The sequence below is a fragment of the Micrasema longulum genome, unplaced genomic scaffold, assembly GCF_059751315.1.
Source record: "Micrasema longulum isolate JH-2025_06_02 unplaced genomic scaffold, ASM5975131v1 h1tg000024l, whole genome shotgun sequence".
Classification (NCBI taxonomy): domain Eukaryota; kingdom Metazoa; phylum Arthropoda; class Insecta; order Trichoptera; family Brachycentridae; genus Micrasema; species Micrasema longulum.
Window position 1 is genome coordinate 331923 of NW_028277232.1, and position 22173 is coordinate 354095.

The window sequence follows — 22173 nt, forward strand, 5'->3', positions numbered from 1 at the left end:
TAATAACTTATTAAAACAATTTTTTTTTTTTCGTCAAACAATTAATACGCATAGACGTGCATTTAACCCTACAAAATAATGACTCACTCCTGCCCTGAGTGAATACATTTTAATTATTTTTTTTGTGTATTTCTCGTTGAATGCGCCCCTGTAGTTGCCCCCCCTCCACTTGCTGGCAATCTGGGTTATCCAACCGCTATGATTGGTTAATTCAAATTTTCTTTTAAAAAAAATATTTTCATGTTACAGTCAGACCTGACTCATCATTTTACCCCCCGAAAACTTCTGTAGGCATCAACAAATTCCAGTAGATTTTCATTGACAGAACCAGAAGTATCGTGGCTTTTATTATACATACTTGCATTATCCAGTTAAATGTGAAACTAAATCCCACAGTGGTGTATCTAGAGGAATTTTAATTTGTTTGTAGAAATGCATATGCTATTTTAATATGTGGTAAAATAGACAGACTTGGTGAAATACAATTTGTTGTTATCACAACTTTTTCCAACACATGCGTCAAATTGAAAAGTTCCAAACTGTTTATCAGACTGCATATAAAAGTACGAAAAAATCTGACATGAGAATGGAATTATTTTTCAATTATAATTAGTTTTTATGTGTAATTATGTATATATGCTATAAAAGCACAATCAATCTACATTTAGCAATATTGAAACAAGGGCAATCAGCAATATTTAGTTATTTTCATTTGTACACCATTCTTGTTTAAATGTACTTATTGTTTTTTTTTATTCCATTACAATAGTGCTATGTTCTTTGTAGTTTAGTATGGAATAGAAACAAATGACTTTTCTTTACATGTTGAGATTATGTAATGATGTTAATAAAATTATAGTTCAAAAGATTATATAGTAATTCAGATTAACCATTTTTAATAATGATAATATTTAATATTTGGATATTTATTTTTAATGCTTTGGTGCTTTGCCACTGCATCGCTGTGTCACAATATTAAATATGGTTGAAGTCTTTTATATAAACTGATTGAATCTTTGTTTCATTCAGCAATAAAATTTACGGTTATATAATATCTGTGCCTATGTCAATCAAGTAATTGCACATGAGAGGGGATTGATCTCAACATATGCATTTCTTTCTCTGCTGTACTAAATATGTAAAAAAAATTGTTACATTAACCTTAGCGTTCTAATACACTTTTACAGGAAAAATCTCAATATCTTTATTGCTAGAAATATTTAAATATACATTTCTTGCTATGAAATATGCCAAAGCACTATTTTGACCTCAGAGTAATATTTGGCTAGTAAGGCCCTTTAGCTCTATTGCATAGAACAAAAGCGTTCCAAATTTTTGGTTTGGGTTTTAGTTTAACAACAAACGTGTAATGGACAGAAAAAGAACAAACGAACAAAAAAATAATGAGTTCGGACATTTTATACCACTCACACTCACTAGAACACTAATTTTTCATCTCTTCCCAAATCATAGTTTCATGAAAAGTGGCATCAAAACGAACGACCAAAAGCAACTTTTCAAACATTAAACTGCTCTCCTGAAAAATTAGCAGTGCCATTGGTAGCACTGCCATAATTGGTCTGCAAAAAAAACTTGTCACCCATTTTAAAACGCCATTTGTTATTTCTATACCCGTTATAATATAATATTAAAAACCAATAAACAAAATTCTACTTAAATAAAAGTTTTTATACTTGCGTTACCGGTCTGTACGCTTAAAAAGGTTGGAAAACACTGATCTAGACCATCGATATGTATCCTATAGGATACATTGCCAAGAAAGGGATTAATATTGCTGTTGGCACATTGTTATATTTTTCCTTGTATACATATCGGAGACCGCAATATACAATGGATAATAAATCAATTTGCCCTTTAGATGGCAGTAGATTTGAGTCTATATTGTCTCATTATAATATGTATGTATTTAGGGTTTCTAGTAACTTCCATTATATCTCGATAGCACATTGATTTATTTATATAATACTGTGTTCATATATTTGTACATTGTTATATTCACCTTCATAAGGCTCAAAAAAGGTTTAAAATGTGGGTCTTCAAAACCATTTGAAATTGTATAAGTTGCATTTATTTATTACAAGGAAAAGTTTTTAAAAAATGGCGCCCAGAAAAAAATTATTTACAATGTTATAAAATAATGATTTATTTTAATAATATTTCTATTAGCCCAAAAGTTCTTGCTATTAAATTTCAGTATGATTTTTCGAGACTATCAGGGTTTTTATGAAACCTCTCTGATTTCCTGCATAATGTAGCTGAAGTTTCTGTTACTGTATTTACCGCCCTTTCAACTGTTTCAGTATGACATGGCAGGCGCAGTAATGATAATTTTCTTTCTTCGTTTTAGGGGACAAACAGTTAGATGTATTCCTCAGATATAAATTTCAATATTGGTTGTTCAATCAATGTCAATAATATCAGTGCCAGTCAATAATATTGGTGAATTATGATGTATCAAATTTCACAGTAGGAAGTTTGATAAGATGGATTCTATTTTATTGAATACTGCGGGCTTTCAAAATGGCTGCCGGTATACGAATGTGCTGCCCCAAGTTGTTGGTCTGCATTGTGAGCAATACATTTTCAGGGTTTGCAAAGCAGGTATTGTAAGGATTTAAGTTCTGTGGGTTCTGTGGAAAACCATCATCACATTTTGAAGTGCAGGGTTTTAATCCTGTGCTCACTTTTCAATTTAAAGTTCCGTCTCCTTACGTTGATTCATTGCACTATAATTGCCTCACTCTTTTTTCTATCGAAAGCTGAAGTCTCGTAGACATTTAAAAAAAATATTTTTTTAAATAAATATTTGCCTTCTTATAATTTACGCAAATATTTAATTTTGAGGGCCATTTTCAACGAGTTGTAAATACTTCACTATTAGAAAATGGGAATCAAGTTGGGGTAGAGTGGGATTCGAACCACGGACCTTTGATCCGTGAGTCCGAGACCCTAGCCACGGGACCACAACCCGATTCACTTTTATAAAATAGGAACACTCCGAGTAAACGACTTCTCAGTGGCAAAACAGGTGTTGTACTGATGTGCTTAAATAGCTATTAATCTTTAGAAGTGATAACCCATGACTCAGACCTAGGTTCAATTATTTTGAATACTTAATGGGAATTTTTGTACTTAACCCAATCCCAGCGAAAACTATCTTTAGACAGTCTGAAAAATCGTGTCCCGTACGCGGCAACTGTCTTTAGACATTTTCGACTTTATAGGCTGATACTTTGATAAATATACGATAGATGGCCAAAAAGTTTGTATCGAAATATTCCCTGAACATGAGTGACATCTCTGAATAACTTCTAGGATTATATTTGTTTATATTATAAAAGATTTTAGTCAGAGTGGGCGAAAAAATGACCCAGCAGTTCTTAAATTCCCGCTCGGCAATGACCTCGCGCCGTATCTCGAGTGTCGTATTTCGTTATCTTTATAGAACTGTGCGTTGATAGTGTTATTGAATATCTTGTGTTACTGTTGTACTGAAAACACTAAGAATTATATTTGTAATAATAACTACTCAAAATAAAAACTACTATATTAATTACAAACCTCATTTTGTATAGTTCGTGTTTTGTTTTTCCAAAAATATACATTATTTAAAAAAAATATAAAAATAATCATAATATCTCAATATGTCAAACCGACAAAAATGATAAGTAAATTTGTGAGGGACAGATTTTAAAGTAAGCTAGAATAGTCTTTCATTTTGAAAACGATATTCGAAATATTGTTGTTTCTATATATGCCACTGAAAAAAACAATATTAACCGACGATAAATTCATTTTTATTATTTTATATGTAGAATCCTAAAATCATAAGTATAATTATTTTTATTTTAACAATAAAAACAACATAAATATGAGTTTCGCTCCTCGCGCATCTTGAAATTTGAACCAATGCGATGCGAATTTCTTTGTGTACACACAAAAACTTATTTGATTATTGAAGTTCAAATATTTGGAAAGATAACTAAACGATAAATTATACGGATAAATGCCTTTGTCTCTTATAACTAGACGATTTAAAAATCTCGTCCGTGATATTTAGCGCTTGAAAATATGCCGCTGCGTACGGGTGTCGACAAACGTAATCTATGCTTAGCGGTGAAAGAGTTAAGTAGTCATTCGGCTATTTATGATCTGAGTGTGCATTTTATAGCATATTTTGAAATCTCACTTCTAATATAATTAACACTTTACCCATGGCTTCCCTTTTTATGAACAGACAACTATGGTCAAATATAATATTTTTATTTTTTATGAAGAATTAATGGAATTGTGTGGCCTTGTATGGGGTTACCCATAAAATATTATGTACATAAGTACTACTAATCGGTGAGGGAGGAAGGAAATATTTTAACTATACTGCTTTCAATTATAAATGTAAATATGTAGTAAATATATAAAGTTGGCTTTGCTTTCTTTAAACATTACAATAATTACAATGCAAACTGTCCAGATTATTGTGATAAATATGTAGCAATGGTTTCTCTGTAATATATACTTGCATATTATATAGTGTAACAGAGTATAATATTTATTACATTTTACAACTATGTTTGTTTAAGGAAACCGATTTTATTTTTATTAATATTAGTCATAAAATTTTGTAACTAAAATATGAGTTCTCATTTCTGTAAGCCTCGCTACAAAATGGCTCAGTATTTACACAATTTTAATTTGCAATGGTTTAAAATATTGAGAAGGATTTTCAATGTGACTGAAATTTAAACGTGATAAAAATTATTCGCCATCATTTATAGAAATATATTATTTATTATGGGTAGTGTAAGAATAGACATTACAAAATTGACTGTATGTATTTATTTCGAAATGTTGATGATTCACCTTATACTTTAGATGTTTTTTTATCTTTGATTTTATGAAATGTTTTTGTTACACATATTTAATAATTGTTTTTATTTTATAGATTTATTTACATGCTAAGATTTGTAAATCTTATGTGCCTTGTAACAAATATTATATAAGCAACAAAGAGTTATTTTAAATGTTGCTATTTATACTTTGGTACTAGAATTTTATTTCAGATTATATTTAATACATTTTAACCAGTGTTTTAACATTTTCCCCATTTGAATGTAATATATGTACAATGAAATTTGATATAAATGAGCAGTATCTTTAATATGTCTAAATGTTTGTAGATTCATAAACAAAATTTGCAATTACCGGTTGAAAACAAATAAAATAAATGAGACACCGATCACTTTAATAGAAAAAAATATTTTGTCAAATTTATTAATTTCAATAACTATAATACACACGGTGTTTTTTTATTATCATCTTCTTTCTTTTCATATACCAAACCTTTAGTTTCAACTGTCTTGATTGTCTCGACAAGCAAATCTCTTGCAGGCCTTGGCAAATTAGCAGGTAAAGTGACATCAAACTGGACTATTAAATCTCCCCGTTTATATTGTTCATCAGGAATTGGTAACCCTTCATCTTCTATAGTTTTAGTGCATTCATTCCTTAAAAGTATAATGGGTCAATTCACAAAAAGTAAATATTATGAAGTGTTAAAAATAAAAATAGTTTTTGTTGTTATTTGTCAGTCTAAACATGTATTTTAAATATGGCAATAGCAGCTACGTCAAAATAATAAAATGTCAAAAAAATGACTGTTAAATTCAGTGCAAACTAACCCTTAGGATCGAGTCGGGGTCACTAAGGCTGGTTTGTTTGATTGTTAGTAATAGTAAAAAATCAAAAGTAATAGTAACAATTTTAAAAACCGAAGCTTTTTTGTATTAAAAAAAGGGATGCTTTTTCAAAACTTTAACTACATACTACTTTTAATTTTAACTATAAGTGTACAACTTTACTTATGCCACTTTTTTCCAAAATTTTAGGCCTTATTGTAAAAAAAACTGATTCTACATTTATGATTCAAAATATTGTCCATAGCTGGCCACTACTTTCTCCCATTCAGGCAGCATACGAATACCGTATTAAAAAAAACTGGTCATCTTTTGAAGATATCCACGAATCGATCCTATTTTTTTACTTCATAAGACCGGAAGTGCTGGTCATCCAGGCCGCAAGCCATTGGTTGAAACAAGTGATGCGCTTAGTAGCTGCAAGACTTTTTGTAATGTTAGCTTTATATCTAAATTAAACTTCAACTGTAAATGAGGACTATATTTTTAACCGCTCATGCGTTCTGTAGCTGCAGGACATGTTATCTAGATTCTATTTGTAAACAATTATTTATAAATTAAAAACACTTCTTACTCATTTTATTGTGCAGTGTAAATGAGGGCTAGATTTCTAAACGTCCGTGTGTATGTAGCTGCAATATGTGTTGTAATCTAGCTCTTATTTAACAATTAAAATTTAACTTAAATGAAAATAGGGGACCTTCAGCTAACCGCTAATGCGCTCTGTAGCTGCAAGGCGTGTTGTAATGTTTATTGTACAGCGCCCTTGAGGTGATTTTCACAAAAATGGCACTATATAAATTATCCTAAATAAATAAAACTTAAGAGCGTTTGATGAGCCTCAGATACAGATTTCTTCATATTTAAGCAGAAAATCAAAACCTCCCGCCAATGACGAGAATTTGGCTCGTGATCTGACATTTTCAATTGAGAATAACTATGATGTTATAAGTTTATTGCATGACGTGTATGATCCACCGTAAAACCTCATTTTAATGTTCCTCAATTTTATGTTTTCCCGCTTTTTACACCGAAATGTCCAGTATCCATTTTTCTTTATACATTCTCATACAAATATTCCCCCAATTAACATTTTTTACATTTTGCATCACCCCAGTTTTACGTTAAAAAAAATCAGAATTCATTTGATGTGTCAAAAAAGCCAAAATCGTGTCGTAAAAACGGTGCTGCAGTCTGAGCGCCACAGCGTGTGCCTCGCGAATGAAGAATAAAGTAGGTAAACAACTAATAAAGGATAAACATTAGACTAAATTTCAAGCAGGTGCAGTGTAATTGACCTTATTGTTTAAGTATCTTATTTTAGGGTTAGTTTTCATTTGAACAAAAACATCATATTATTGACTTGTTACAAATCATGACACGCAGTCATTGACATATTAATACACATAGACATGCCCTGAGCTCTCAAAATGATGACCTTAACTCATGCCCAAACGCTCCGTCATGCCCAACGCGTATTTAGTTGTTCTTCGATCGCCAGCCGGCAGGATGTTTAGAATCGGAACCAAAATGCCTGATTGTGTCATTGTCAAAAGGATTGTGTAGCTTTTTATTGGTTAATATTAAACTATCAATATTTGAATGTAAATATTATTATTTGTAAACATCAAACTATATGTTATGAATTAACAATAAAAATGTGTTATTTTAGATAAATGTACCTCAGTGGTGGAATTAGCCTCACATGTAGCACTCTGCGATCCAAGGTATGTATGGCCAGCAATAGTCCAGATAGAGCAAAGCGTAGACTTATCGGTACCTTGAGCATTAAGTTACTTCCCGAGCGTTGGAAACGTTGGTGTGGCCGATCTTGAATTACAACTACAACGTCCGCTACAAATAATGAAAATTAGATATTTGTAACGAAAAATTGAAAATGACAAACATTGTTACAAATTAGATTTTCTACATCAAACAATTTTTTAAAAATCGAAATAATGACTTAGGTTCCTAAGTCCACTGTGCGGCGCGGCGTTTGTTGCGAGCGAGTTTGCGAAAAATATGATTTTTGATGATGAAAATATGAAATATGGTTATTGACCAAGATGTATTTGGAATTGTTGGAAGATGAACAAGATAATAATCAGAAAAAACTATGGATTAGGAATTGGATGGCGCGCAGATATCTAAAAATGATTGACTCATTTATACATGAAATTTGAAAAAAAAATTAAATAGTATTTTTATTACATATTGAGTCTTAAAAATGGTGATCGAATGCAGTTGAACTTTCCGACAAATAATGCTTGACGATTGCGAATCGGCCGATTTATAAATAAATCTATGCCTATAGAAACATCATAATGGCAAAAACATTGTTTTATATATTATTTTGTCTTTTTAATTCATGTTTTATATTTATGATATTATATTTTAAATGCGTACACCAATATATTTAGTTAAATATTTACCATTAATCAGCACTGAGATTAAACTACATTTACCCGAATTCACTGGAATTGCTACCGCAGCATAACCGTTCGCCATTATTATATATATTTTATCTTATATTGTATCTCGGTAAATGAAACAAAGAATATGAATATGTATTTAATAATAAATTTAAACATCATCCTATACCTGCGTTAGGAATATTTTAATCTAGTCATAAATCCTACTTGGAAATACAATGAATTTCACACAGCTGTAAAAATCCACACGGCACATTTAAAGTCTTATTTTTTTTTATTTATTTAAATGTATTTATTTAATGCCAGGCAAACGCAATAAGGTGATTAATCCGCACTTGATTTACTTTTTCTAGATTTCCCCCTAAGAGTAGCCCCTGAATAATTTTTAAATAATATAATAAATGTCAAACCACCTTAATTTTACCGTGCAGTGTGGATTTAGACGATTCGTGCAAATTGGGACCACGTGTTCAATAAACACACACTATCGTATCCTTCGGAAGCCTTTGAATGTATTTGTTTGCCTCAACTAGAATTGAGTAACCTTACCTATTTATTAAATATGTCATAATAAAGATGTACGTGCCATATGATTTATTGTGATTCTTTTTAATCGCACGTAATTAATGAATGAATCCATTTTTATTAAACCATGGTATTTTTGGCTTATATATGGTATCTAAATTAGCCCCCGACCTCGAGATCATGAATCTTTTTCATCATGATCATGAAGCAGAGTCATGGATCTTTTTAACTTCAGTCAGGTATGTTGACCGCAGACTTTTAATTTTCAATTTTAATTCTTTAACAGGAAAACCTAGGATTCCCACTGTGACTATAATTGCCTCCATTGCATTTTTTTTACATTGTTTGTCCCTATAAATTAGGCAATCAATGCGCCGCGCCATAAACAGTCGTGTTTGCTATAAAGAGAAATTAACTTTATAATTTCCTCCAGTTGCAAAAAAAATGTAAAATGTAAATGTACTTAAAAATATTAAAAAAATAATAAAAATTAAAAACTTCCAAGACACAATCTCACGTCGAGAAAATCGCTGTCGTCACAAGGTCCCGTCTCCTGTCCGTGCGTGTCCATACGAGGACAATACGATGCGGCCGATGGTCAGTGTTGGGATGCCGAAAAAATAAATATCCCAACTTGGCCATTTCTCAATTATGTTTTTAAATTTCTGAAAGCTGATATTATTGAAACATCTATTATTATTCGAACAGATAATTAATAAGTAAAAATTATTCAAACATAAATAATAAGTAAAAAAGCTTATTAATAATTTCTCGTAACGGTAAAGTGAGACAAGGATGACCAAGGAAGACGAGGCATGATCAGATACGCCAAAATCTAAAGCCTGGTCTTGCCAAAATCAGGCAAAAGTGAAAGGCATGTATGACAAGATGTATGAATGTGGAACAAGCTAGGAATGTTTGCCAGGATAGACGTGTGTGGCGGTCTATTCTCTCTGCCCACCCCTACGAGGAAATGGTGTGATGATTGTAGTAGTAGTAGTAGTAGCATAAAATCTCGTGATACATAAAATTTGAGGTATGTAGGTATTAAGATTTTTTATTTATCTTGCTATATATGTATTCCAGTGACTTATTATTCAGGTCTTTCGGAACTCGGAGCAGCAAAAAAATACATTCTGATTCAATAGCATGTATACATAATATTAATAAGACGACAAAGGTATACACGGTATTAAAGGAAAACAAAATTAATAATTATAAATTTAAGTAGGAGTAAGAGTAAACAAAAAAATATTGCTAGGATCATCTTTCGAATACTTACAAAAACTAATATTTTATAAATTTGCATTTGCATTGATTTAAGTAAGTATAATAGTAATAATAAAAAAGAAATTAAGTTTATTCAAAATTTAACATTAATTAATAAAATAATTAACAAAAGGATGTGAATGAAAATTCAAAATAAAAGCATAATTTTTGGTTAAAACAACAAAATGCATTACTTGTTTTCATATATTATACTCTGATTATGCTTATTTACTGAACCTTAACCTATTTTATAAGCATAGTAAGTACTGCTAGATATTACGTTTTTTGTGTGTAAAATTCCTGCTAATGTCCACGTTGATAAACGAAAACGTATTATTCCATTGCTCGAAATTCCTCAGATTTCTAATCTTTTTCCAAAAAACTCCCACTGGCAGCCGCGTGCGGTGGTGGGGGTAATAATTGTTCCGCCGAAATAGCTTGTCTTTCTATTTTGGTGGCGATGTCCCAAGACATGATTTTGTCCTACAATTGCTGTTTACACGTGGACAATGGTTGAGTCCTGCGCGCGGTGGTGGGGGTAATCATTGTTCCGCGGAGGATAATTTGCTCCCGGCCTGCCTGTCTATCTCGGAGGCGATGTCCAGAGACAAAGTCTTGTCCTACAAATTGCTATTTACACGTGGACAATGGTTGAGTCTTGGGACAAAACAATGTTGTATTGTCCACGTGTAAACAAGGCTTTATGTCATCGCCAACTTATACTTGTGATTCAGATTTAATGAAATATTCGTTTTGCTTTTGCCGCGTTTTTCCACCGCTAAGTTGTCGTTTTGCATAAAGCTGCGCTTGCGCATGCGCCAGTATAATTGTTTGTAATAGAGCGCTGTTGTCGCTTCAAGCGGTGAATAATGAAAGTTATATAAATGGCGCCAATATTTAAACATAATTTACCGGAATAAGTGTAATATTGTAGGCTAGTTCTAAAAATATTCACAAAATAATAGCATATAAATGTCCACAAGGAGTTTGTATCTAAAACTATAATTTTATAGGTGGTTATATCCTAAATTCTACCTCTAGAAGAATTCAGCTTAGTGGGCTTACTCACCGGGGATATTTGTAGGTCCTTGGTCTCCTTGTTCCTCAAATACCAGTTTGGTGCCAGGCAGTACTCCTGGATCGATAGGCACACTTAGGATTCTTTCTTTTGTGCAAAGCTGCTGATTCTGGCTATCGGAAAACTCCAGACGTCGGATCAACAATTTTTTTACACCTCCGAAAAATACCTGTAATACAATACCAAAATGCCAAAAACATTATTTATATATCTCTTCGATCCGTGCCTCATGTTTAAAGATGGCAATTATGCCTGACTCCATGCATGGCTCGTCTATGGACAATCTTCCTCCATCAGGTGATCATTCTGATAAATCGGTGACTATGCCGCTCCATTTTGTCGGTTGACGTCCACGCGACCTTGTCCCTTCGACACTTCCCAGGAAAATAGTTTTCTCCAAACTATCAAAGTTCCCCCTGGAAATATGTCCAAAGAACTGCAGGATTCTTTTCTCGCACATGAATGTTAGTATTTCTCCTATGTCCAGTTCCTGGAGTATAGATGCATTCGTACGTCTGGCCGTCCACGGAATCCGCAGCTTTCGCCGCCAACGCCACATTTCGAAAGCTTCGATTTTTTTCTTTTCAGATTCCCCCAGTGTCCAACACTCTACACCGTACATGAACACTGAGAAAACTAAGGCATTCACCAGTCTCTTTTTGGCGTTCATGGTTAGACTGCGATTATTTTTTATATATTTATGTTTTATTTGTTTATTTACTTTATTTATTAAAAGAAAACAACAAACATTAACGACAAAATACATTCCATACATTATCATATTACCCTTATACGCACCCATTGGTGCATAGGGAAGTGGATTGGGTACACGAGATGCAGCGTATTTTGATCATTTGTTACACGAAGGTATTATTCATTACATAAGATAGTTACTCTTACGCTTTATGTGCAAGTTCAGAGACTATAAAATATTGCGGGGTTAGACCACTTCTCGAAAAAATAACATGTAATATCGACACGAGAGAGTAGTCATCGAGTCAAAATCTTCGTCCAAAGTTTTGGTTCATTTTCGTTCATGGAATTGTATTCCTTACTCCGCCTGGGCGCGGTCAAACTTATGATCCATGTATAGCGTAGGAAATGGGAGAGCGGAAATTAGAAATAATTCTGTAAAGAAAAATGAAAACATACCAACCCACACAAATAAAGGTTTGCGCTCTTTTACGTCAATATTGCAAAAATGGCACCGTATAAGTGATCCATAATAGTAATAATAAACCCTGCTTAAACCAGCCAATAACAGGTGCTAAGTTTTGTAAAGGACCAGACTTCTACAATGCTTGTTTAAAAATGTTCTCCATCTATGTTGTAATAGTATGTATTACGTCAATACTAAATACTGCCATGGCTGATTGATTAATTTACAAAATAAATATCTTTAAAATAAATATAAGTCACCTCTTCCAGTGTGAGGGGTAGATACCTTATCAATTCCCTATCCTTTTTCCTGTATCCTTTTGCAAGGACACTATTAAGTATGGGCAGGGGGTTTTTACTGTTTTTTATTTCATTTTCAAATGGGTTCGATGCTCCGAAAAACATTCTGAAATGGGTACAAAACACATTATGTAGGTATATTGTAGGTACGTACATTGAAAATGTAAGAACTTTATTTATTTATTCATTTTTCCACATAATAAACAATGATTAAGAATAATAAAAAAGTGACCTCACTGGGATTACCCGTGCCGAGGACTCTTAACAATATATATTTAAAAACATATATTTTGCACGTGAGAATAATACACGGAGATAATTATCAAAATGTTAAGACAGTTTTATATACTACGTATTTATATATATATTTCATTTATGTACACCCATATGATTTATATTAAAAAACGCACAATAACAGTACAAAAACATAACATAAACAAGAACGTTCAAGATTTATTATAGAAGATAAAATTGGCGAAGCAGATTTGCTGGAAATGGCTTCAGACGTTCGAAGGGAATAATAATTATCTCTCTTTATTCGTTTTAATATTTACCTCAACTTATTTTTAAAATAAACAACGATAATTTTTTCAACTATTATTATCACAATAATATTTACCTTTCAATTGTTTTTTTTCAATCAAAACATTTACCTCTAAATTTGTTTTTAAAAGCCGTGAGAATATTCCTCAATCCCCTTTTATGTATTATAACAAAATTCTTGTTCATTTCCTTTTAATTTTTACCGCTAACTTATCAATATTTTTACGTAGATATGAAATATTTTGCAAATTTTGTGTGTTTTTTGTGGCATTATTTTTAGTGAGAGATTTTGTATTATAAGATTTAAATTACTCCGAATAACAGAAAAAAGTGAGAACTAAAGAGGCTATACTTCTAGGTGACTAAGAGTTTAATTAACCGGGGCGCGAAGAGCCGAAAACTGAGGCCCGGAGGGCCGAATTTTCGAGCATGTAACGGTGTTGCTTGCTAGTTATCTATAAGCTTGAAGAACATAAATATGAAATACGTGTATTCACTGGAAGATCTTAGGGAGGATATCGTAGATTATCTTTAGGAGACCTAACATGATTAGAAAAAGATGAGATCGAGATTTACAAACGTAAACAGACATGATGTGATGCGATTGAAATCATTCTGGTAACATAGATTTTTTTATAAAAGCGTAGACTCTGATACGACAAAGATTTCAGTTTAACCGGTTAAGTTCCATGAGCGCGTTAACGCGTTCTCCGTTTCTGTGCTCGGAGGGCCGGCAATACAATATAGCGCGTAAAGGCGCGTGCCTTTGTACGCGCATTACGCGTCGAAGTTTGGTATTGAGAACAAATTTTGATTTCGTACACTCGGAAACGTCTGATAGAATTCTGATGAAATACTAAGACACGAGGAATTATTATAATTATCCACACGACAGCGCAGCGCAGCGGTTAAAACGAGAGATGTGTTTGTCGTTTACCCCGCGTCGATAATGGAGGGCTGACACTTTATTTTGGATTCACCTTTAGTACCTATTACGTATTATTTTTGTCAAACTTAGATTGTTGTACTATCTGAAACGTTTATTTTACTATTTCGCCGCGATTTTACTTTTTATTTCTTTTCTTTGTTTTTTTAAACTATTATTTCTGGATAGAGGAAAGTCTCAAAGTAATGATGCGCCAAGCTGCATTATTACTCTGAGAGGAAAGTGCATTATATATTATTTCTGAACTTACAAGCACAATCATCTAGATTTTACAGTAAAATGTGCGAGTCTCTGTTTGTTTATTTTATAGCATATTTTTTAAAATACGATCAGTTAACGATTTATTGTAAGTTTTAAAAAAATCCATGCTTAAATATAAAAATAAGAGGTAATTTATTGAAACTGAGGACATTCATTGAAACTAAACATTACCTCCTTCTCATCCAATCCCAGGAAGAACTTCCTGACAAACCGAGTTGTGGAGAAATGGAATGGCCTTCCCGAGAAAGTGATTGGTGCTAGTTCAGTGAATGTTAACTAGATGCACACAGCAATTTATAATGTTTAATAACCATGTACACTTGATATACACGCATCAGCTTTATAGCTGCTAGTGTATTATTATTATAAATAAATGTAATTATTAATAATAATAATAAATAAATACTACGTAATTATAGTTTTTAAAGCTAAAGTGAAAAATCTTGTTTTCTTCTACTTAAAATGGAAGGAGAATATGAATGTATGATGTATACAATAAACAATGTATGAAGATATAATGTATAATGAAATAGAATATAAATGTATGTAGCAAGAGACATTTTCTGAAAATTTTAATTGCGTTTTCCGGTACCGAAACCAGACACTTCCAGGTCCATTTTGAATTTTTGGCTTCTTTCAGCGAATGGGTCTGCATTAAATAAAAACAAAATTGCTAGGCTAAGTAAGGCTCTCTTAACATTAGTTTTAAGTCAATTAGTTTGTTTTACAATCTTCGTCAGTGTTTTTCTCCTCGAAATCGACTTATTATCACTTACTTACCGTGAATGCCACGATAATAATCGACGAGAATGACGCAATCAATCAATTATAGAGAATTGATATTATAGATTAAATTTTTTATTACATATGTAGGTACTTGTTAGATCTTAAAATAACAAAAGTTAGACAGTGATGCAATGTGCAAATGTGTTGACTTATTTAAATTATCTAGGTATAGAAAAAATTGTTGATTTGACGATGTTTAGTTACTCAAGGGTTTTCAGTGGTTGTCCATGGAAGGCGTAAGACTTTGCTATAACTCCTGACTTGAGACCTTCTTCCCCCAGCTGGTCATATAGGGCGCGGGTGCACTGATCCGATAAAACTTCATAAGCCTCCGCCACGAGACACATCGTGCGCTGCTCTCCCGGGAAACATTTAATCGCCAAGCGTCTGAAACTGAATGAAAGCGGAAGCATAAGCATCAGCCCAGGCAAATTAGATTTTTTAAGTAAAATCTCTGAGTTTTGAAACTTGGCACTATTGTTTTTTGGTGTCTACTGAAAAACATACTAAAAGTACTCGAGGGTCGTGGTGCGCTAAGGGCGGGGAAGGAGGTTAAAGGTTGTTTTATGCCATAACCAAATAGTTTTTTCTCTCTCTCTACACAAGCGCGCGCATTCTCGCTCTCTTTTACTCTAAACATTTACCTCCCACCACCCTCTTCAACACTGCCGTTCGCTGTTTGCTCCATTCGCGCCATCTTGCCACGGTCCCTCAGAAAAGAAACCAACTGTTTTTGTGCAAAATTTTGTTTACTTCAATTTGTTTTTACAACACTTTTCGCTTGGAATGATAGTTTCGGAGATATCTGTGAAAAACCGGGAAAAGGAACCATTCAACCCCCCTCTCCACCCTTAGCGCACCCACCACCCTCAGGGACTTTAACTATGTTATGCAGTAGACACCAATTAACAATCATACCAAGTTTCAAAACTCCGGACTTTTTTTAAATAGTAAATTACAACACAGAACACCCAAGCTTGTAAAAAATCACACCCATTATTGTGATTTCATGGGGAATAGCATGAGACAAGAGTGGTCTCTTTTATCCCTTACACCACTGGGGCTCCCGAAATCGAAATTACGACATGTATATCACATAGGTCGATGCGTGTATAGGTACATAATGGCATCATTGCTGTACCTACCTAGAAGGATACAGCACGGTAATACACTTTTGGCTGTTTTGAAGTTAAAAATGCAGAAATTATTGCAATAAGCTATTTTACATATGAATAAAACACCAAATTTCACTTTCTTCATAATAATGCTTTTTGGGTTGAAATAAGTATCTGAGGTCCACTTTATTTTAATGCAAAAAACATCAGTCACAGATATGCTATGACCTACTTTCGCCGCGCGCATTCATGATGTCGCCGCGTAATGTTGCTTGATGGGGAAAAAAATAATCATAACACAAATGTAAGGTGAAAAAAAGCTATCTGTTAATTTCTATAAAATTTTATTGTGCACGCGGAAATATTGATTGACACAACAGAGTAGATAAGTAAAGGGTAATTTAATAAGAGTAATTGAATTTATAAACTTTGAACTTAAAATATAAAACAAATTTTATTTTACATAAAGCGGATATTTTTATGTCATGTTAAATAATATTTGATGTTTTAAAGATAATTTCGTTCAAATGTCCCCCACGGCGTTGTTTAATCCGAGGTCTAATTTTCATTAGTTCTTGCATTAGATGAGCAAACAAGGGGAAAAAAATTACTACCCTGGCAACACTAACGAAATTTCCATTTTGTTTCTTCGACAATCTGACAGGTGGAAAAATAATTCAATTTTTAAGTAATGCATTTGCTACTTAAACATTCGTTTGCTAATTACACATGAAATGTGATGTGATACTATCCTGTTTCTTTAAGATCCTAGCAGTATTTTTACAATTTAAAAGGACACAACACGGTATAGTTGAATTCAAATCAGGAGGTAAGTACTGAGCGACGCCGACGTCCACAAAGAAACTAATGGGTCAAAACGTAAACCTACTCATTTATGAGTAGTTTAGTCGCCTTCTGTTTTGATGTGCGTATGCGGTTTCTGGACTTTTCTTAATTCTATGTTTATAGGTTAAAATTATCTCATTTGGTTCTAAAGTTACGATGTTTTGGAAATCGCATGATCACAAAATCTTGTTTCCTGAACATTTCTTTCAATGTGACTTTCGTGGTTTATCCTTTAAGGTACAGATTGGTAAAGTAACCTTTACCATGTCTATGCCCTCAATCGGTCAAATGTCGTTGGATTTCAGTTTTATGATAAAAATGTTTTACTTACGCATTTTGTATTTCCTCTAAAGTACACGATCTTGGGAGCGATAATATTCCATAATAATCGAGACCCATTTTGGTGTCACGCTAAACACAAATTAGAATTTGCCATCAATATTATAACGTTTGAAAAAAAAGTGCGATCTTGAATAAAAGAACACATTTATAAATTTGTCGATTCATTAAAAATCGAGTAGATGGGTACCCTTTTTCTGATAGTGCCTATTTCAATTCATGTTAGAATTTTGTTAGTTTAGTTATAATATGTTTATTATTACAATTATTATTTTATGTAATTCTTGAAAATATTATATTCTGTTGTCTGTGCTGTTATTTCTTTCTATTTGTGTTGTTTTTATGTTTATAATAATTTGTAAGTCCACGTAAATTGTTTTTGGCCGATGTTATCATATTTTGGTAGAAGGCCCCTAATAAAGGGAAAAAATGTACTACTTAAATCTACATAACCACATTTTGACCAGCACTGTTACCTTCGACAAAGCGTAGAAATTTTCGGTTAGGTAGGTAAATACGAAAATAAATATGAATTTCAAGAGTTTCGCTAAGTCTTGTTACCACTTTACAATACGTCAAACGCGCAATTATCGAAAACAAAAAATGAAAATGTTCATATTTTGATTTTGTCGTTTTTCTTCTAGACATAATAATATTATACTATATCGCCGACTATTACATCAAAGATAATTTAGCCTTTCGGGATTCATGTTACCAGCCCTTCGGCCTCGTTTTATCGGCCTTGCGGGCCTCGGTTGATTAGGATCTCGCTTCATGATATTATATGTAGATTGAAAAATAACGTAGCGTCAAACCACACCCCGAGATCCCTGGAGGTTGATGCACGTTCAAGCTTTACTCCATCTATGATATAACGGAAATGAATTGTTTTGGACACTCTTGTGTACGACATGACAAAGCATTTAGAGACATTAGAGAACAGTTTGTTTCGTTTACTCCATTGTGTAATATTTTGAATGTCGTACTGAAGTTTCAAATAGTCTAAAAGAGTTTGTATTTCGCAGAAAATTTTCAAGTCGTCAGCAAATAATGAAAATGTTGAAAATTTATTTTCATTGCTAATGTCATTTATAAATATTGTGAACAACATTGGTCCTAAATTAGACCCTTGGGGCACTCCCGAGTCCATTTGACACATACTTCTTTCGATCTATAAAATCGCTTGAGAAAAATCTCAGAAGAATGTCACTGAAGCCAATCCTATGAAGTTTCTGAAACAAAAGCTGGTGAGCTACTTTATCAAACGCTTTTGAGAAGTTGTTGTACGAGCAGTCTATCTGAGCACCTTTGTCAAGTGATTTTGTGACAAAATTCGTAAATACCATCAAATTTGTAATGGTTAAGCGCCCTGACTCCATGCTGTTCATTTTTATGAATGGCTCTATTTTGGGATTGATAAATTGGTGTATTAACCACTCAAATACCGTCGCAGGTGTAGATAAAATTGGCATAGGTCTATAATTTTCAATGCATGTTTTATTGCTTTTTTTAAATACTGGAGAAATTTTGGAAGTCTTCCATATCTCTGGAAAAGTACCTGTTTTTAAGGATAGATTTAATATTACAGAAAGTGGTTTCTTTAAAACATGGCTGCAATCCTTTGACACAAATGTAGGAACAGAGTCAGGACCGAATGATTTGGTATTTAAAAAAAAAAACTAATTGATCTCAAGACATCTGTTTCACAAAAAATTTCGATTAAAATTGCGCGCCTCGAGACGTACTTGAACTCCCTATGTGAATGCTTTCATTTAAAGAAGAAATGTAAACTGATTTGAAATTTTCAGCAAAAGCGTGGCAAAAGCATTCACAACATCTTCATAACAAACATCCTGACTACGCCAGGTCATGGAGTCAATTATTTTTCCATCTTGGCGCTTAGAGTCAATATTTTTCCAGAATTCATTAAGATTTTGCAATATATTGGACCCAATACCAGTAATATATGTCTTGAAAGCTACATTTATCTTTTGTTTTACAATTGTTCGAAGATCACTACATAGAGTATAGTAATATAAATTACTAAAAGACTTCCATTTTTTGTGAAACCCATGTTTTTTTCTGATATCGCTGATAATATCTCGAAAGAACCACTTCGGATATCTCTTATTACTGACAGCCGGGTTTCCTAGGAAAGCAATTGTAGAAACAAGAATATATAATTTCATAAAAATATTGAACAGCCTCATTCACGTCTGTTCGATTACCAATATAGTCCCAATCAGAATTCAAAAACATATCGTAGAGAGAGCGGAAATCACCTTAGTGAAATCCCATCCCCTCCATGATGCTGTATTATCAATAGGAACCTTAGTGTATGAGTCAAAAGATTCCGTTTTATAAAGAAAAAACAAAGCAGGATGATAAGCATCCTCCTTTGTGAGAGGGTGAGGATTTCGACGAGCTGGTGATTGGTTATGATCACCTCCTTGGCAATTTCCCTCTTCTTGAGCTCCCACAGGTTTTCAATAAGATTCATGTTGGGAGGGTCCCCAGCCAAGCTAAAACTTTCCCAATTTTTCCAGCCAGGAATGCAGTGACAGTCCTGGCTTTATAACAAGGTGCGGAGTCGTGCATAAATATGTACTCTTGGCGACCAGGAAATGATTCTTCGACTTGAGGGAGTAATTAATTTTCCAGTACTTGCCCTGTCTCATTGTCCTGCCTTATAGTCCCTTGTACGAAATAGAGGCGCCCTATCCTCCTGGAAGGCTTAATCTGAAATTTAAGAGTATAATTATTGATTAGTCATTTTTTTAAAAATAATGTCCTCAAACAAACATTTGAATACATTTTTTAATAGCCTCTTAAATTAGTTTAACAAAGACATGTGTTTTAAGAATGTTATTTGACGATACAGTAAATTAAATTAAAGTCAGTAAAACTAAATGTCAAAATAAAAAATAAATAAACTAATTTTAAAAAATACTCTTACTGCTTTTTATTGTGTCAGAATACCTTCACTCAATTCTAGAGTATTAATATTATAGATTGTTAGTGTCATTCCTTCTACATGCAAGCCTCGTTACCAACTTTTTTGAAGTGGGTCAGCAAATAATTGTAAAGTTTTTTTCATTCCATGTTGTTTATCAATTTATTTAATAAAAAACCTTTTTTTTTTGTAAACTAGTGATAAGTTTTTCAAAATAAAATTAAAAAAGATGTAATCGTTATGTACTGTGTATTCAAATATTTAATGGCTTTTTGTTATGAATGCGTAACAGAAAGTTTTCATATAAAATATTATAGTGCGTGTATGAGAATACAAACAAAAATTGTATGTTCGTTTTTAATGGCCTGTGTTAACGTGTTCCTGAAATATTTATTTGAAACTATAAAGGGTTAAACTAGAATATTTCATGGTAAGACTGATAATCTTACCTTTACGTAACCAAAATGATCAAGATACGCTGCGATTGGTGTGCCGATGCCGTGCCCTATGCACCATTAAGTGAGGAAAGGGAATGATGATGATGTTAGTACGCACACTATAGTATTTTATATGGAAACTTTATTTTGCATACATATAAACAAAGGCATTTAAAGTTTTTAATTCACTAATCTCTGCTCATCATTACAAGAATTTCCAAACAAACAAACCAGCCGGCAGCCGCTTGATACCCGACGGAGGATAGACTTTTTTACACATGTCATCTTACGGCACAGTAAAATTATAGTGTATTCACATTTATTAGATTCGTTTGTACCTATTTAAAATTTGATAATATTTATAGTTTTTGTTTATACAATTCCATAGTTAATGATTTTAAATGATATATTATTCAAAGAAAAAATATATATTAGCGTTCTTATAATTCACTGAAATATTTATATTTTAGTGATCGTTTTCAACCAGTTGTTTACTTATTTATTAGTTATTAGTTATTTATAACTCACTATTAGAAAATGGAAATCAAGTTGTGGTATAGTTGGGTTCAAATCTCGGACCTCTGGTTCGTGAGTCTGCAACACAACAATTACAGACCTGTAGCTGTTCTTTCTGCACCAGCGAAGGTATTTAAAATTATCATATGCAGAATCGTCACTTCCCGAGTAGAGCCATTTATTATTGATGAACAACATGGGTTCAGGAAAGGCCGCTCGGTTGAAACCAATCTAATGGTTTTTACAAAATACGTCATGGAAGCTCTGGATGCAGGACATCAGGTAGACTGTTCATATAATGACTTCGCCAAGGCCTTTGATACTGTCGACCATGATGTTTTATTAAATAAGCTGTATGAGATCGGTTTCTCGGATGGTATGTTAAAATTAATGGCGAGCTACCTCCAAAACAGAAACCAATACGTTTCCTACGGTCTCTTCGCGTCAGAGTGTTTCCATACTTTCTCGGGTGTCCCGCAAGGCTCTAACCTGGGTCCATTGTTGTTCTCAATTTTCATTAATGATATTAAAAATGTAATTTTGAACTCGCGTTTTCTGTTGTTTGCGGATGACTTAAAACTGTTCTTAAAGGTGACAACTTCTGACGATTTTCGTCTTCTCCAAGCGGATATATCTAATATATCTGAGTGGGGAAGGCGAAACAAACTTGCGTTTAATGTTTCCAAGTGTTCGGTGTGAAGTAGACTCGAGAGTGGCTCGATGATTTGGGGGCCACATGAACTGAAGTACTCTCTTATGATAGAGAAAATCCAAAAAAAGTTTCTGAGATATCTCTACATGAGAGAGTGCGGGTATTATCCTTGGCTCTACCCGACCGAGTTTCTCCAGGGTATGCTTGGCTACAACAGTTTAGAGACTAGAAGGAATGTGTATTTGACTACACATTTTTATCGATTGTTGTGCGGTATGATCGATAATTCTTATAATTCTGAAA

At 33.0% G+C, this 22173-nt stretch overlaps 1 protein-coding gene across 2 annotated transcripts; it reads right to left on the reverse strand.

Annotated features, from left to right (window-relative positions):
- Positions 1–555: 555 nt before the first annotated feature.
- Positions 556–17439, reverse strand: LOC148285551 (dnaJ homolog subfamily B member 13-like). 2 transcript variants are annotated; one of them, XM_088223557.1, is made up of 6 exons: positions 17305–17439; positions 15217–15405; positions 12438–12582; positions 11010–11187; positions 7397–7568; positions 556–5525 (listed from the first exon to the last, which is right to left on the reverse strand). In XM_088223557.1, the coding sequence occupies exons 1-6, from the start codon at positions 17370–17372 to the stop codon at positions 5306–5308; spliced, it is 972 nt and encodes a 323-aa protein (XP_088079683.1). In that variant the 5' UTR covers positions 17373–17439; the 3' UTR covers positions 556–5305. The 2 variants fall into 2 exon arrangements, with proteins under 2 accessions (XP_088079683.1, XP_088079692.1); XM_088223566.1 differs by lacking the exon at positions 556–5525 and adding an exon at positions 6459–6520.
- Positions 17440–22173: the final 4734 nt, after the last annotated feature.